The sequence below is a fragment of the Nematostella vectensis genome, chromosome 5, assembly GCF_932526225.1.
Source record: "Nematostella vectensis chromosome 5, jaNemVect1.1, whole genome shotgun sequence".
In the NCBI taxonomy this organism is placed as follows: domain Eukaryota; kingdom Metazoa; phylum Cnidaria; class Anthozoa; order Actiniaria; family Edwardsiidae; genus Nematostella; species Nematostella vectensis.
Window position 1 is genome coordinate 13,743,113 of NC_064038.1, and position 18,820 is coordinate 13,761,932.

An 18,820-nucleotide genomic window follows, 5' to 3' on the forward strand; every position below is an offset into this window, starting at 1 on the left:
TTACACTCACCGATGACTCTGATCAGCGTGGATTCCTGATCGACTCCAAACGAGTTGTTGGCGTAGCATGTGTAGCGCCCAACATCGTCCATCGTAATACCGAGTATTACAAGAGCTTTCGTCTCCTTATTCATGTACACGACAGACGTGATCTCCACCATCACACCATCCTTCAACCAGGTTACCATGGGAACAGGCTCGCCAGTCATCGGGCACGTGATCTCTACTCCAGTACCGACTATTGTGGTGAGATTTCCGCCGATTTCCACGACCACCTCGTTCTCGCCTCCAGTCGCTACCACGTTCTGACGGTTAGACTGGATCCGTGGAATGTCTCCGACTAGAGGGAGGCAAATGGTATTATTGCAGTAAGAGCTAGATGATGTTGGTAATAATTGTGATTGTGATGGTGATAATGATGATTATTGTGATGGTGGTAGTGATACTGACAATAACGTTGAAGATGTTGATGATGGCGATAATGATGTTGATAATGATGATGCTGATGTTGATAATGGCGATGATGGTGGTGGTGGTGGTGATACTGATGATGATGTTGTCGTTGATGATGATGATGATGATGATGATGATTTTAATGGTATTGGTGATAGTGGTGGTGATTATGATGATTTTGATGGTGAAAATGCTGCTGCTGAGGATGATGATAACGTTGATCACGATGGTGGTTATGATGTTGTTGACGTTGAAGAAGATGATGATAATGTTGATTATGTTTGATTATGATTGGGAAAATGGTGGTGATGATGTTGTTGTTGACGATAATGTTGATGAAGTTGATGATAATGGTGATGTCAATGATAATGGTGGTTATGAATATTTAATTCCATTAGGATAGCCCTTGTCAATCAATATAACAAACAATGCAATTCAGTTATCAATTTAGCACTGCTTCTCTCGTCAAAGTTTATTTCCAGTTCTGAATGCATGGTTCTTGAATAACTTTTAAGATGCAATAGGTGGGATGTAAATCTAGACCAGACGTATGTAAATCGATGCGATAGTAAAAATTTATAGAAAGATTTCTTCTAGCAAAAAATTAAAGCAATTTTATTAAGAAGCTGTATGCATTTTCAGACATAACATACCTAATGAATGAACACGTGACATAACCTTAGCTACGCCAACAAGATTGGTGGCCACGCATGCGTAGTCGCCTGTATCTGACACGTTGATTGACGGGATGATGAATTCAGCCCCGCCCCTCTGTATCTGCAGGTTGTCACGTTCCCAAGTGAGGTCTGGCACAGGGAGGCCTGTTGCGTTACACGTCAAGGCAAATGCGTTACCAGGGATGGTTGTCACGCTGCTTCCAATGCTGGTTCTGATTGGCTGGTTTCTGAAGATCTTCAGAATCTCAGTGTCTGCATGGATTCGAGGTTTTACGGGGTCTAGGGAAGGGGAGTATAAAACATAGCAATAGTTGTGTTATCCAACATCAAGAATCAGGTATTGATGAAACAAATAAACCTTATCTCGGTCACTAATACGGTCACTAGCAAGAGTTATTCCATCTCTTCTAGTGCCTATAAAAACTTGTATACTTAAACACATGCGCATAGCTCGCACAGCATTGTGGTTAGTAGGCGCGTACTTAGGAGGGTGCGCGCGCATCCTCGTTTGGCGCCAAAAGTGTGTCATTTCTTAACAGAAGATCATTTCTTATTATTCAATTTCAATAGCCCCTCCCCCCCCCCTCAGATAATCCGGGGCATGCGCCAGCTTATAGCAATACTCGTACCATTAGCCATTTCAAATACATAAGTGTCTCTGATATTTTGTGTAATAATGACGCATAGGCTTCAATGTATAATGATCAGTTGTGCGCCATTCATTGGTTAAACGTTAGGGGAACTATAATTCATAATAACATCGTCACCAGAAACATTTAAATAATACAATATTTGTTTTGTTTTTTACCAAGGACTTTAAGATTGGATCCTGCGCTTAACTCGCCCATGACGTTTTGTACAAAACATTCGTATCGCCCACCATCCTCTCTGGTTACCATGGTGATGGTCAGATTCATTCCTGTTATAGTGAGTCGGTCACCGGTCTGCAGAAGTCTTTTCCCTCGTTTCCAGGACACCACGGGCACAGGACGCCCGGTTGCCGGACAGGTAATGGTGATGTTTGTGTCAGAGAGAACGGTCAAGTCCTGACCGATATCTATAGCAGCGGGGTCACGTGACTTGATGCTTGTGACGACTCCCCTTGAGATCTTGACGCGCGGGAAACTGAGAGCTGAGATGATGATAAATAGTTTTATAGATTTAACAATTTGGGGCACGCGAGAAAAAAACTAACGCAAAACATTACATACACTTACGTAAACAATTACACGCATTAGCGTTAAACATGAAACACTTACGCAAAACATTACATAGACTTACGTAAAACATCACACACTTACGCAAAACATTACATACACTCACGTAAAACATAACACACTTACGCAAAACGCTCTTAAAGCCGCTTTGGACAAACGTGGTAAGTTAACAGGTAATTATATTTCTACTGAGGACTTAGCTCGCATTGTCCTGGAGAAAAATAACTTAGTATTTAATAAGAAGAATTATTTACAGGTATTAGGTACGGCTATAGGTACTAGAATGGCACCATCATATGCTAATCTTTTTATGGCTAAAGTGGAAAAGGAAATCATAGACTCTTCTCCAGTTAAGCCTTATTTATAGCTATAGGTATATCGATGACATTTTCATGATCTGGACTGAAGGTGAGGACGCTCTGAGAGAGTTTATGGCTCACATGAACTCTGTACATAGAACTATAAAATTTACGTTTGAGTGGTCTACTAGTCAGGTAAATTTTTTGGATGTTTCACTTACTCTTAGGGATGGGTTTATCTCTACAGATCTGTATAGTAAGCCTACTGATAAGCATCAATATCTTTTTCATACGTCCTGTCATCCGTCTGCTTGTAAGAAAGGCATTCCTTTTGGGCAGGCACTACGTATTCGTAGGATATGTTCGGAAGACTCTTCTTTCGAAAAGAGGGTATTAGAGTTACAAGGTTATTTAGTTGATAGGGGTTATCACAGCAGGTTTGTGGGGAGGGAAGTTGACCGGGTTAGACGTATTCCTAGGGACGACACATTGAAAGACAGGCGTAAAGGTAAGAATGATCGTGTACCTTTTGTAGTCACTTTTCATCCAGCTTTACCTAATTTACCTGGTATTCTTCGTAATTTACAGCCAGTTCTAGAATCTTCTAGTAGATGTAGGGGTGCTATTGGTAGGGTACCTATGGTGGCTTATAGGAAACCTAGGAGTTTAATGGATATGTTGTTGCACTCCTCTCTTAAAGAGGATAGTACTCAGGTTAGAGGTTGTGGTAAGTGTGGCGGTAAAAGGTGTAGGGTGTGAAACTTTCTCAAGACATGGCGGGAGTTTCGCAGTACAGTTACTAATAAGAAATATGTCATTAATTTTGACTTGGACTGTAACTCAGATTTTGTTGTTTATCTAATTACTTGCTCTATGTGTAGCAAGCAATACGTAGGGTCTACTATCAATAGTTTTAGGAAGCGTTTTAATAATCATAAAAGTAGGTTAAGTAAGCACCCTAGTTTACCGGTTAGTGAAAGAGTTAAGGATGACCTTATCTATCAACATTTTCATTGCGACAATCACTTAGGTCTTAATAATGTTATGGTACAACTTATAAATAAGTGTAACTCTGAGGCTCAGCTTAGGGAAAGGGAAGGCCAGTGGGCTTATCGGCTTAAGTCTATCTACCCGCGGGGCCTTAATAGTGATGACTTTTTTTGTAGTAGGAACCCACGTAGAGATGTGTAAATTCTTTTTATCCATAGCGCGCGCTATTCTAGAAAATGCGCGTTTTTGTCAGTTGTAATGTTTTTGCGTCTCGTGCCACTATTCTGATGTAAATAAGCTTGTAACGATTCACCTTCTTCAGTCTGCCCTGAAGAAGTCTTATTAAAGACGAAAATTAGGCAGAGTCGAATTCCAGTTTTTGGTGTATTGTAGGCAAAACATTAAATACACTTACGTAAAGCATAACACACTTACGCAAAACATTACATACACTTACGTAAAACATCACACGCATTAACCTAAAACATAACACACTTACGCAAAACATTAAATACACTAACGTAAAATATAACACACGCAAAACATTACATACACTTACGTAAAGCATAACACACTTACGCAAAACATTAAATACACTTACGTAAAACATAACACACTTACGCATAACATTACATACACTTACGTAAAACATCACACGCATTAACATAAAACATAACACACTTACGCAAAACATTAAATACACTTACGTAAAACATAACACACTTACGCAAAACATTAAATACACTTACGTAAAACATAACACACTTACGCAAAACATTAAATACACTTACGTAAAACATTACATACACTTACGCAAAACATCACACGCATTAACATAAAACATAACACACTTACGCAAGCATTACATACACTTACGTAAAGCATAACACACGCAAAACATTACATACACTTACGTAAAGCATAACACACTTACGCAAAACATTAAATACACTTACGTAAAACATAACACACTTACGCATAACATTAAATATACTTACGTAAAACATATCACACTTACGCAAAACATTACACACACTTAAGTAAAACATAACACACTTACGCAAAACAGTAAATACACTTACCTAAAACATAACACACTTACGCAAAACATTACATACACTTACGTAAAGCATCACACGCATTAACATAAAACATACCACACTTACGAAAAACATTAAATACACTTACGTAAAACATAACACACGCAAAACATTACAAACACTTACGTAAAGCATAACACACTTACGCAAAACATTAAATACACTTACGTAAAACATAACACACTTACGCATAACATTAAATATAGTTACGTAAAACATATCACACTTACGCAAAACATTAAACACACTTACGCAAAACATTAAATACACTTACGTAAAACATTACATAACCTTACGTAAAACATCACACGCATTAACAAAAAAAATACCATAGCAACCTGATCTAATACATATTATAATCTAAAAAAAACTTACGCAAAACGTTCAAGGTGGTAGTTGCCGTGGCAGCCCCGAGGGAGTTGGTAGCGACGCACATGTACAGCCCCGCCCTCCTCTCCAAGATGCTCAACAGGTACAGGGTTCCCGTCAGATTATTCACTTTAACCGTCATGCTTTGCTTCAACGGCTGGCCATCCTTCAACCACGTGATGCTTGGTAAGGGGAATCCCCTGACTGGACACGTGACTTCCACGTTGGAGCTGAGGAGTGTAATGACGTCACTGCCGATACCGGTGACGATGTACGCGATGTTCTCCGTTTCCGTGATATTTTCGGATGTTGTGCGAATGGAAGGAGGGCTGCCAACTGAAAACATAATCGCGGAGAACATTGGCTGAGTGTGGGTGGGAGGGGTACGGATGATCATGAGGGGGGAGGGGAGACCCTCTCCCAAACCTCATGCCTTGAGGTGCAGTGTAGTATGGAAATTGAGTTATTTTAAGGTTATCTTTGACGATTCTGGCGTTTCAAAGCATCAAATTTTCCCCAGGGGATCATGCAGACGTCTCCTCCAACAGTAGAACGTTTCAAACTTTATCCTCTTCCTCAACTTTATGTAGCATTGTGTTAAGAAATGCTCCGTGTTAGAACTAGGCAACCCAAAGGGCGAATGCATGCTGACATGTCTAAAATGCCTTTGTTTATTCTATAAATTTTGATTGGCAAAAACAAAACATTATAGCATAAGATACAGATTGCCCCAACTGATTCATAATATATTTTTTAATATTCAGTTATATGGTTAATAACTAAGTCTGATCCAGCTTTTCAGGTAAATTATATGTGGGAACCTCGTAAATATAAGACGACTAACAGCTATTGTTCTGGCTTCTTCTGATTGGTTCACCACAGAAAATCACCTGTATGGTATATAGCTAAGGACATGTTTCACACAATTTCTTCAAAATCTTACTATCTTCTATATGTCCTGCATGCATGTTTGATAATAAAAAAGATCCTATGTGGGAAAGCTATAATAAAGCTTTTTGCCGCAGAACAATGGGACTTTGCCTAGTTCTTACACGGAGCATTACTTAATATACATTTTGTGTCGCACTGCGTCGCCGTATGACGCAAAATGTCGCAAAATGTCGCGAAATCTCGGGGCGGGCTGTGCTTCGCAATAGATAGTGTACACATTGGGCATTTTCACAAGCACGTCTTTTTAACGTCTTACCTAACACCGTGAGGTATGAGTCTGCGTCGTCGACGCCCTTCAGGTTCCTAGCCTCGCATCGGTACAGACCGCTATCGCTCGGACTGAGGGTTGGCAAGGTGAGGACCGCGTGAGAAACATTCAAGGTCTCGCCATCTTTGTACCACGAGAGCTTGGGCGATGGCACACCAGTAGCGTTACACAAGAGCGAGACGGTGTTGCCTGACAACGTTGTCACGTTTTTTCCAAGGTCGGTCGAGATTTTGTCCCGTCGGAGAACTGTTAGGTGATGGGTCGAGGTCCTGATGATTGGGGGTTTAGCGGCTGAAAGAGCAAAACGAACGTTTTTAAAGGGGATTTAGCAGCGGCTGTTATTGATACGTCGAGCTGTACACTTGCCGACAATAGATATGTCGAGCTGTGGACTTGAGGACAATAGCTATGTTAAGCTGTACACTTACGGACAATAGCTATGTTGAGCTGTACACTTACGGACAATAGATGTGGTGAGCTGTACACTTACCGACAATAGAGATGTTGGAGCTGCTATAATCGTACCCCACCAGGTTCCTCGCCACGCACGTGTAGATCCCAGTGTCCTTGACACGTGCGTTCTCTATGCGATAGCGCAAAGCACTTTGGGTATTACTGATAGCCTGGCCACCTCGCCTCCATGATATGACAGGGAGTGGGAAACCCCGGACTGTACACACCAGAGTGAGGTTACTCGTTTCCAGGGTCCTGATGTAGCTGCCAACCTCGGTCGTGATAGAGACTGGGCGCAACTCCTCCAACCGCTGTACTGTTGCTGTGATCACGGGCTCGACGGGGGCTGCGAAAGAAATGATACATTAATGATCGACCATTATAGTCATCACTGTCATCATCAAGGATGATGATCATCATCATCACTGCCAAAACCATCATTCTTATAGACTTATATATCTTACATATTGATAACCCATCATAACGATCTTCGTATCAGATTGCTTTCTCTTGTAATCGGCTTTCCACGAGTTTTTGTGGTGAAGTAATTATAAAATTAATAAACTCACCGATGACCTTAAGTTCAGACTTTGCTTGCTTTGAGCCCGCGATATTAGTGGCCTCGCATATATACACGCCAGAATCCCTGGTCAGCGACTCTGCAATAAAGAGTATGTGCCCGCGAGCATACATACGACCGTCGACCGGCAACGCGACACCGTTTTTCTTCCACGTGATGTTGGGCGCGGGAAGACCCTGGTGGAGATTTAGCACATGGTGACGTCACGGAAAAACTTCAATAGCGAAATTCCAAGAAATAATTATGCATTTTGATACCAAGGAAGAAACAAAACAAATATTTTCTCAAACCTCTATCAGCTAATGACTTAAGCGTCGAAAGTTCATCATTTTCAGCTTAATTCCGATCCTTTAAAGAAGTGAATAGCTTAATTTTCGCGTCATTTAACTTTCACGAAATACGATATTTCCAATATAAATAATAAGCTAAATAAAGGGAATGTGAAATTTTATTGTTAATCAATTGTTCAAGTTTAGCTAACGCGTGTCATTGTACCTCAGTCTCGCATGTGATATTGAAGATAATGCGAGTAAGTGTCCGGGCTGTCTGTCCGATGACCAGGCCAAGTGGGTCTCTCTTCAGAGACTCGATTATCTCATCTGAAGTCTTTATGCTTGGAGGAATCGGCGCTGGATAAATCAAAAGAAAAAAAAACTGATAAGCACCTTAGCAAAAAGACGTTCGGTACAATATCGGGCAGAGAGAAGGACGTTTAGCAGAATGTCGGGCAGATGCAAACGACGTTAGGCAGAATGTCGGGCAGATGCAAAGGACGTTCGGCAGAATGTCGGGCAGATAAAAGGGCGTTCGGCAGAATGTCGGGCAGATGCAAAGAACGTTCGGCAGAATGTCGGGCAGATGCAAAGAACGTTCGGCAGAATGTCGGGCAGATAAAAGGGCGTTCGGCAGAAAGTCTAGCCGATGCAAAGAACGTTCGGCAGAATGTCGAGCAGATGCAAAGGACGTTCGGCAGAATGTCGGGCAGATGCAAAGGATGTTCGGCAGAATGTCGGGCAGATGCAAATGACGTTCGGCAGAATGTCGGGCAGATATAAGGATGATGAAAGGAGAAGGGGACTGACGGTGGACAGACCAAGCAAGCAATAAGTACCTTTAATTTCAAGATTTGACTTAGCAGACACATAGCCTAGCGGGCTGGTAGCCGTACATTCGTATTCGCCACTATCACCAAGCGTAGCTTTACCCAGGAACAGCCTACCGCCAGCTACGATCTCGTGACCCTTAGACACCAGTTGTCGACCACCTTTTGTCCATCGCACCATGGGTAAAGGAAGCCCAGTAGCTTTGCAAGTCAGCGTCACTGGGGCTTTCTCAAATGCAGTCAAGTTCGCGCCGATTAATACTGAAACCGGCTCCAGGTTCTTTAGTGCTTCCACGGGTACATTGGACGTCTCAATGTTTGGTCCATAAGGTGCTGTAAAGTTTAAAGAGTATCTGTCAGCCATACCATTGTTATTGTTTTCACCCAATTTTGTTGCTGTTATTTTGCCGCTAAAAGCCTGAGTGCGCTAGTTTGCCACCCAAACAGTCATGTGATCTTTAAGCGCAAGTTCCCTATTGCCAACAAGTGTAGCACAATCACATTACCGACACCCTTATCATTAAAACACTCACCGAACACCGTGACGACGGAGGTCATCGTGTCATTCCCCTTTAGATTTCGCGCAGTACATGTGTAAACACCCGAGTCAGACAACTGTAATTTAGCAACAGTTAATCTTGAAGTAACTATGGGAACGGCCTGCAACCCTTCAACCCCTGGGGCCTGGGTACGCGTGACTGACCACGTGACCGAAGGTCTGGGAAGGCCTTCGGTAGGGCAGTTGATTGTTAGGGCGGAGCCAGCTAGGATGGTGATGTTATCGCCGATAGTGAAGGTGTAGGAGGAGATGTCGTCTAGTGCGGATTTAGTGTCGCCCACAGAGGTGATGCGAGCCTTCTCGCTACCTACAATACACAGAGAGTCAAGAGATGATCGCTACCTACAATACACAGAGAGTCAAGAGATGATCGCTACCTACAATACACAGAGTCAAGAGATGATCGCTACCTACAATACACAAAGAGTCAAAAGATGATCGCTACCTACAATACACACAGAGTCAAGAGATGATCGCTACCTACAATACACAGAGTCAAGAGAAGATCGCTACCTACAATACACAGAGTCAAGAGATGATCGCTACCTACAATACACAGAGAGTCAAGAGATGATCGCTACCTACAATACACAGAGAGTCAAGAGATGATCGCTACCTACAATACACAGAGTCAAGAGATGATCGCTACCTACAATACACAGAGAGTCAAAAGATGATCGCTACCTACAATACACAGAGAGTCAAGAGATGATCGCTACCTACAATACACAGAGTCAAGAGATGATCGCTACCCACAATACACGAAGAGTCAAGAGATGATCGCTACCTACAATACACAGAGAGTCAAGAGATGATCGCTACCTACAATACACGAAGAGTCAAGAGATGATCGCTACCTACAATACACAGAGTCAAGAGATGATCGCTACCTACAATACACAGAGTCAAGAGATGATCGCTACCTACAATACACAGAGTCAAGAGATGATCGCTACCTACAATACACAGAGAGTCAAGAGATGATCGCTACCTACAATACACAGAGAGTCAAGAGATGATCGCTACCTACAATACACAGAGAGTCAAGAGATGATCGCTACCTACAATACACAGAGTCAAGAGATGATCGCTTCCTACAATACACAAAAGTCAAGAGATGATCGCTACCTACAATACACACAGAGTCAAGAGATGATCGCTACCTACAATACACACAGAGTCAAGAGATGATCGCTACCTACAATACACAGAGAGTCAAGAGATGATCGCTACCTACAATACACAGAGTCAAGAGATGATCGCTACCTACAATACACAGAGTCAAGAGATGATCGCTACCTACAATACACAGAGTCAAGAGATGATCGCTACCTACAATACACAGAGTCAAGAGATGATCGCTACCTACAATACACAGAGTCAAGAGATGATCGCTACCTACAATACACAGAGTCAAGAGATGATCGCTACCTACAATACACACAGAGTCAAGAGATGATCGCTACCTACAATACACACAGAGTCAAGAGATGATCGCTACCTACAATACACACAGAGTCAAGAGATGATCGCTACCTACAATACACACAGAGTCAAGAGATGATCGCTACCTACAATACACACAGAGTCAAGAGATGGTCGCTTCCTACAATACACAGAGTCAAGAAATGATCGCTACCTACAATACACAGAGTCAAGAGATGGTCACTTCCTACAATACACAGAGTCAAGAGATGATCGCTACCTACAATACACAGAGTCAAAAGATGATCGCTACCTACAATACACAGAGTCAAGAGATGATCGCTACCTACAATACACAGAGTCAAGAGATGATCGCTACCTACAATACACAGAGTCAAGAGATGATCGCTACCTACAATACACAGAGTCAAGAGATGATCGCTACCTACAATACACGAAGAGTCAAGAGATGATCGCTACCTACAATACACAGAGAGTCAAGAGATGATCGCTACCTACAATACACAGAGTCAAGAGATTATCGCTTCCTACAATACACAGAGTCAAGAGATGATCGCTACCTACAATACACAAAGAGTCAAGAGATGATCGCTACCTAAAATACACAGAGTCAAGAGATGGTCGCTTCCTACAATACACAGAGTCAAGAGATGATCGCTACCTACAATACACAAAGAGTCAAGAGATGATCGCTACCTACAATACACAAAGAGTCAAGAGATGATCGCTACCTACAATACACAAAGAATCAAGAGATGATCGCTACCTACAATACACAGAGTCAAGAGATGATCGCTACCTACAATACACAGAGTCAAGAGATGGTCGCTTCCTACAATACACAGAGTCAAGAGATGATCGCTACCTACAATACACAAAGAGTCAAGAGATGATCGCCACCTACAATACACGAAGAGTCAAGAAATGATCGCTACCTACAATACACAGAGAGTCAAGAGATGGTCGCTTCCTACAATACACAGAGTCAAGAAATGATCGCTACCTACAATACACAGAGTCAAGAGATGGTCGCTTCCTACAATACACAGAGTCAAGAGATGATCGCTACCTACAATACACAGAGTCAAGAGATGATCGCTACCAACAATACACGAAGAGTCAAGAGATGATCGCTACCTACAATACACAGAGTCAAGAGATGATCGCTACCTACAATAGACAGAGTCAAGAGATGATCGCTACCTACAATACACAGAGTCAAGAGATGATCGCTACCTACAATACACGAAGAGTCAAGAGATGATCGCTACCTACAATACACAGAGAGTCAAGAGATGATCGCTACCTACAATACACAGAGTCAAGAGATGATCGCTACCTACAATACACAGAGAGTCAAGAGATGATCGCTACCTACAATACACAAAGAATCAAGAGATGATCGCTACCTACAATACACAGAGAGTCAAGAGATGATCGCTACCTACAATACACAGAGTCAAGAGATGATCGCTACCTACAATACACAGAGAGTCAAGAGATGATCGCTACCTACAATACACAAAGAATCAAGAGATGATCGCTACCTACAATACACAGAGAGTCAAGAGATGATCGCTACCTACAATACACAAAGAGTCAAGAGATGATCGCTACCTACAATACACAGAGAGTCAAGAGATGATCGCTACCTACAATACACAGAGTCAAGAGATGATCGCTACCTACAATACACAGAGTCAAGAGATGATCGCTTCCTACAATACACAAAAGTCAAGAGATGATCGCTACCTACAATACACACAGAGTCAAGAGATGATCGCTACCTACAATACACACAGAGTCAAGAGATGATCGCTACCTACAATACACAGAGAGTCAAGAGATGATCGCTACCTACAATACACAGAGTCAAGAGATGATCGCTACCTACAATACACAGAGTCAAGAGATGATCGCTTCCTACAATACACAGAGTCAAGAGATTATCGCTTCCTACAATACACAGAGTCAAGAGATGATCGCTACCTACAATACACAAAGAGTCAAGAGATGATCGCTACCTAAAATACACAGAGTCAAGAGATGGTCGCTTCCTACAATACACAGAGTCAAGAAATGATCGCTACCTACAATACACAGAGAGTCAAGAGATGATCGCTTCCTACAATACACAGAGTCAAGAGATTATCGCTTCCTACAATACACAGAGTCAAGAGATGATCGCTACCTACAATACACAAAGAGTCAAGAGATGATCGCTACCTAAAATACACAGAGTCAAGAGATGGTCGCTTCCTACAATACACAGAGTCAAGAGATGATCGCTACCTACAATACACAAAGAGTCAAGAGATGATCGCTACCTACAATACAAAGAGTCAAGAGATGATCGCTACCTACAATACACAAAGAATCAAGAGATGATCGCTACCTACAATACACAGAGTCAAGAGATGATCGCTACCTACAATACACAGAGTAAAGAGATGGTCGCTTCCTACAATACACAGAGTCAAGAGATGATCGCTACCTACAATACACAAAGAATCAAGAGATGATCGCCACCTACAATACACGAAGAGTCAAGAAATGATCGCTACCTACAATACACAGAGAGTCAAGAGATGATCGCTTCCTACAATACACAGAGTCAAGAGATGATCGCTACCTACAATACACAGAGTCAAGAGATGGTCGCTACCTACAATACACAGAGTCAAGAGATGATCGCTACCTACAATACACAGAGTCAAGAGATGATCGCTACCAACAATACACGAAGAGTCAAGAGATGATCGCTACCTACAATACACAGAGTCAAGAGATGATCGCTACCTACAATACACAGAGTCAAGAGATGATCGCTACCTACAATACACAGAGTCAAGAGATGATCGCTACCTACAATACACAGAGTCAAGAGATGATCGCTACCTACAATACACGAAGAGTCAAGAGATGATCGCTATCTACGAAAGAGTACGAATACACGAAGAGTCAAAAGGTGTCGCTATAACTATGTTGGCTAGGGTAGTACCGGTCTAGCTAAGTGTCGCTATAACTATGTTGGCTAGGGTAGTACCGGTCTAGCTAAGTGTCGCTATAACTATGTTGGCTAGGGTAGTACCGGTCTAGCTTAGTGTCGCTATAACTATGTTGGCTAGGGTAGTACCGGTCTAGCTTAGTGTCGCTATAACTATGTTGGCTAGGGTAGTACCGGTCTAGCTTAGTGTCGCTATAACTATGTTGGCTAGGGTAGTACCGGTCTAGCTTAGTGTCGCTATAACTATGTTGGCTAGGGTAGTACCGGTCTAGCTTAGTGTCGCTATAACTATGTTGGCTAGGGTAGTACCGGTCTAGCTTAGTGTCGCTATAACTATGTTGGCTAGGGTAGTACCGGTCTAGCTTAGTGTCGCTATAACTATGTTGGCTAGGGTAGTACCGGTCTAGCTTAGTGTCGCTATAACTATGTTGGCTAGGGTAGTACCGGTCTAGCTTAGTGTCGCTATAACTATGTTGACTAGCGTAGTACCGGTCTAGCTTAGTGTCGCTATAACTATGTTGGCTAGCGTAGTACCGGTCTAGCTAAGTGTCGCTATAACTATGTTGGCTAGGGTAGTACCGGTCTAGCTTAGTGTCGCTATAACTATGTTGACTAGCGTAGTACCGGTCTAGCTTAGTGTCGCTATAACTATGTTGGCTAGCGTAGTACCGGTCTAGCTAAGTGTCGCTATAACTATGTTGGCTAGGGTAGTACCGGTCTAGCTTAGTGTCGCTATAACTATGTTGGCTAGCGTAGTACCGTTCTAGCTAAGTGTCGCTATAACTATGTTGGCTAGGGTAGTACCGGTCTAGCTTAGTGTCGCTATAACTATGTTGGCTAGGGTAGTACCGGTCTAGCTTAGTGTCGCTATAACTATGTTGGCTAGGAAAGTACCGGTCTAGCTTAGTGTCGCTATAACTATGTTGGCTAGGGTAGTACCGGTCTAGCTTAGTGTCGCTATAACTATGTTGGCTAGGGTAGTACCGGTCTAGCTTAGTGTCGCTATAACTATGTTGGCTAGGGTAGTACCGGTCTAGCTTAGTGTCGCTATAACTATGTTGGCTAGGGTAGTACCGGTCTAGCTTAGTGTCGCTATAACTATGTTGGCTAGGGTAGTACCGGTCTAGCTTAGTGTCGCTATAACTATGTTGGCTAGGGTAGTACCGGTCTAGCTTAGTGTCGCTATAACTATGTTGACTAGCGTAGTACCGGTCTAGCTTAGTGTCGCTATAACTATGTTGGCTAGCGTAGTACCGGTCTAGCTAAGTGTCGCTATAACTATGTTGGCTAGGGTAGTACCGGTCTAGCTTAGTGTCGCTATAACTATGTTGGCTAGCGTAGTACCGTTCTAGCTAAGTGTCGCTATAACTATGTTGGCTAGGGTAGTACCGGTCTAGCTTAGTGTCGCTATAACTATGTTGGCTAGGGTAGTACCGGTCTAGCTTAGTGTCGCTATAACTATGTTGGCTAGGAAAGTACCGGTCTAGCTTAGTGTCGCTATAACTATGTTGGCTAGGGTAGTACCGGTCTAGCTAAGTGTCGCTATAACTATGTTGGCTAGGGTAGTACCGGTCTAGCTTAGTGTCGCTATAACTATGTTGGCTAGGGTAGTACCGGTCTAGCTTAGTGTCGCTATAACTATGTTGGCTAGGGTAGTACCGGTCTAGCTTAGTGTCGTTATAACTATGTTGACTAGGGTAGTACCGGTCTAGCTTAGTGTCGCTATAACTATGTTGGCTAGGGTAGTACCGGTCTAGCTTAGTGTCGCTATAACTATGTTGACTAGGGTAGTACCGGTCTAGCTTAGTGTCGCTATAACTATGTTGGCTAGGGTAGTACCGGTCTAGCTAAGTGTCGCTATAACTATGTTGGCTAGGAAAGTACCGGTCTAGCTTAGTGTCGCTATAACTATGTTGACTAGGGTAGTACCGGTCTAGCTTAGTGTCGCTATAACTATGTTGGCTAGGGTAGTACCGGTCTAGCTTAGTGCGGGTATAACTATGTTGGCTAGGGTAGTACCGGTCTAGCTAAGTGTCGCTATAACTATGTTGACTAGGGTAGTACCGATCTTGCTTAGTGTCGCTATAACTATGTTGACTAGGGTAGTACCGGTCTAGCTTAGTGTCGCTATAACTATGTTGGCTAGGGTAGTACCGATCTTGCTTAGTGTCGCTATAACTATGTTGACTAGGGTAGTACCGGTCTAGCTTAGTGTCGCTATAACTATGTTGGCTAGGGTAGTACCGGTCTAGCTAAGTGTCGCTATAACTATGTTGGCTAGGAAAGTACCGGTCTAGCTTAGTGTCGCTATAACTATGTTGACTAGGGTAGTACCGGTCTAGCTTAGTGTCGCTATAACTATGTTGGCTAGGGTAGTACCGATCTTGCTTAGTGTCGCTATAACTATGTTGACTAGGGTAGTACCGGTCTAGCTTAGTGTCGCTATAACTATGTTGGCTAGGGTAGTACCGGTGTAGCTTAGTGTCGCTATAACTATGTTGACTAGGGTAGTACCGGTCTAGCTTAGTGCTGGTATAACTATGTTGGCTAGGAAAGTACCGGTCTAGCTTAGTGTCGCTATAACTATGTTGGCTAGCGTTGTACCGGTCTAGCTTAGTGTCGCTATAACTATGTTGGCTAGGGTAGTACCGGTCTAGCTTAGTGTCGCTATAACTATGTTGGCTAGGGTAGTACCGGTCTAGCTTAGTGTCGCTATAACTATGTTGACTAGGGTAGTACCGGTCTTGCTTAGTGTCGCTATAACTATGTTGGCTAGCGTAGTACCGATCTTGCTTAGTGCGGGTATAACTATGTTGGCTAGGGTAGTACCGGTCGAGCTAAGTGTCGCTATAACTATGTTGACTAGCGTAGTACCGGTCGAGCTAAGTGTCGCTATAACTATGTTGACTAGCGTAGTACCGGTCTAGCTAAGTGTCGCTATAACTATGTTGACTAGCGTAGTACCGGTCTAGCTTAGTGTCGCTATAACTATGTTGGCTAGGGTAGTACCGGTCTTGCTTAGTGTCGCTATAACTATGTTGGCTAGGAAAGTACCGGTCTAGCTTAGTGTCGCTATAACTATGTTGGCTAGCGTTGTACCGGTCTAGCTTAGTGCGGGTATAACTATGTTGGCTAGCGTAGTACCGGTCTAGCTAAGTGTCGCTATAACTATGTTGGCTAGCGTAGTACCGGTCTAGCTTAGTGTCGCTATAACTATGTTGGCTAGGGTAGTACCGGTCTAGCTAAGTGTCGCTATAACTATGTTGGCTAGGGTAGTACCGGTCTAGCTTAGTGTCGCTATAACTATGTTGACTAGGGTAGTACCGGTCTAGCTTAGTGCGGGTATAACTATGTTGGCTAGGGTAGTACCGGTCTAGCTAAGTGTCGCTATAACTATGTTGACTAGGGTAGTACCGGTCTAGCTTAGTGTCGCTATAACTATGTTGACTAGCGTAGTACCGGTCTAGCTAAGTGTCGCTATAACTATGTTGACTAGGGTAGTACCGGTCTAGCTTAGTGTCGCTATAACTATGTTAGCTAGCGTAGTACCGGTCTAGCTAAGTGTCGCTATAACTATGTTGGCTAGGAAAGTACCGGTCTAGCTTAGTGTCGCTATAACTATGTTGGCTAGCGTAGTACCGGTCTAGCTTAGTGCGGGTATAACTATGTTGGCTAGGGTAGTACCGGTCTAGCTAAGTGTCGCTATAACTATGTTGGCTAGGAAAGTACCGGTCTAGCTTAGTGTCGCTATAACTATGTTGGCTAGCGTAGTACCGGTCTAGCTTAGTGCGGGTATAACTATGTTGGCTAGGGTAGTACCGGTCTTGCTTAGTGTCGCTATAACTATGTTGGCTAGGAAAGTACCGGTCTAGCTTAGTGTCGCTATAACGATGTTGACTAGTGTAGTATAAGGTAGGGTAGTCTAGTGTAAGTGTCTGTTTAGTACCTTGAATAGCTATTACAGTAGTAGCAGAGTCCTCTCCAACACTACTATTAGCAGTACAAACATATCGTCCACCGTCCGCATTCCCTGCGTTCCTGATCCTCAACTTCCCATTCTCCACACTGATACCCCCTTGACTTATCACTCGCTCCCCCTCCAGAAACCAGGCCACATCCGGCACAGGTAGCCCAGTGGCCTGGCAGTTGATGGTGAGGTCGACGCCTGATATGGTGGTTAGAGTAGCACCCGCCATTGTTGTGATCGGGGCCTGACTATCCAGCTGTATAATGACTGAACGAGTGGAGTTGATCTTTGGACCGAACGGTTCTAGAATTAAATATATAAAACTTTGAGAAAACAGCCGCAACATCACACCCTTTTTACTCTCAAAGAGTAGAATTGGAGATTTGTTAAATATCATGCACGTAGTTAGTCACTTCTGGCATCTAGCGACCGCATTCCGGAGTAGCTTTAAATGGCGTGATAGGAACAGTTCCCTAGTTGTGGATGTGATGCTCAATAATTTGGGAATTAAAATAAAAAAGGCAACAATTAAAGACTTGACGGAATGAACATATAAAGACACTAAAATAAATACCCATGACTGAAACCCAGCTCGAGGCCTGGTCCGCTCCAATTCTGTTTGTCGCTTCGCATGTAAAACTGCCAGAGTCGCGTGACACTAGCCGCGGAATCTCTAAAGAATTTGGGGACATCCCAAGCTTAACGCCTTCGTTAGGCGTGACGTCACTTCCGTCTATACTCCAAGAGACCGCTGGCCTGGGTATCCCCGTGACAGGGCACAGCAGCTTCAGTCTTGAGCCCGCGAGCACTGATATGGTACTTCCTATGGTAACTGTCAGATTTGTGAAGCGCGTCAGAGACGAGATGACTTCTTGCGACCTGGTGATCTTTGGCGGGAGACCAGCTAAAAAAATGATTGTATTGTTAAACAACGTTTTGTCAAAGGATTGTCATCCGAGCAAAAGATCGACGGACAAAAGGCCGGCCGGCCGGACAGACACTTACCCAAAAAGGTGATGTAAGTTGTTTCCGTTACTCGTCTCAGATCGCTCGACGCTACACACACATAAAAACCCTGGTCACTCTCACGTGCCATATCGATGGTCAAATCTTCCCGGTCAATTGTCACGTGTTTTGGAAAAGGCTTGTTTCCAGGCCTCTGCCATGCAGTATCGGGCGCAGGGTCCCCGCTTGCTTGGCATCTGATGGTGATAGTAGTGTTGACTAGTGTTGTAAGGTTCGTTCCTATCGTCATGTCGATGGGTCTCGTAGCGTTGAAGATCGTCAAAGATTTCTTTTGTGTTACGATGAACGGGCCGCGGGGCTCTACACGTCAAACAAAATAAAAATGAAGAGATGGCAGAAACAATATACAATTAGCT

The 18,820-nt window shown here is 43.2% G+C and overlaps 1 protein-coding gene across 3 annotated transcripts in view; it reads right to left on the minus strand.

The window, feature by feature from the left end:
• The window catches only part of LOC5503308 (hemicentin-1), a 136,135-nt gene that overhangs the window by 81,632 nt on the left and 35,683 nt on the right, over positions 1–18,820 (minus strand). For all 3 annotated transcript variants that reach the window (XM_048727478.1, XM_048727480.1, XM_048727479.1), the window contains 13 exons: positions 18,444–18,764; positions 18,013–18,342; positions 17,418–17,741; positions 8,993–9,325; positions 8,469–8,792; positions 7,853–7,986; positions 7,347–7,533; positions 6,815–7,123; positions 6,313–6,615; positions 5,112–5,441; positions 1,939–2,262; positions 1,107–1,409; positions 11–340 (listed from right to left, as the gene is read on the minus strand). In XM_048727478.1, coding sequence (XP_048583435.1) covers positions 11–340; positions 1,107–1,409; positions 1,939–2,262; positions 5,112–5,441; positions 6,313–6,615; positions 6,815–7,123; positions 7,347–7,533; positions 7,853–7,986; positions 8,469–8,792; positions 8,993–9,325; positions 17,418–17,741; positions 18,013–18,342; positions 18,444–18,764 — 3,852 coding nt within the window. The remainder of the gene's footprint in view (positions 1–10; positions 341–1,106; positions 1,410–1,938; positions 2,263–5,111; positions 5,442–6,312; positions 6,616–6,814; positions 7,124–7,346; positions 7,534–7,852; positions 7,987–8,468; positions 8,793–8,992; positions 9,326–17,417; positions 17,742–18,012; positions 18,343–18,443; positions 18,765–18,820) is intronic.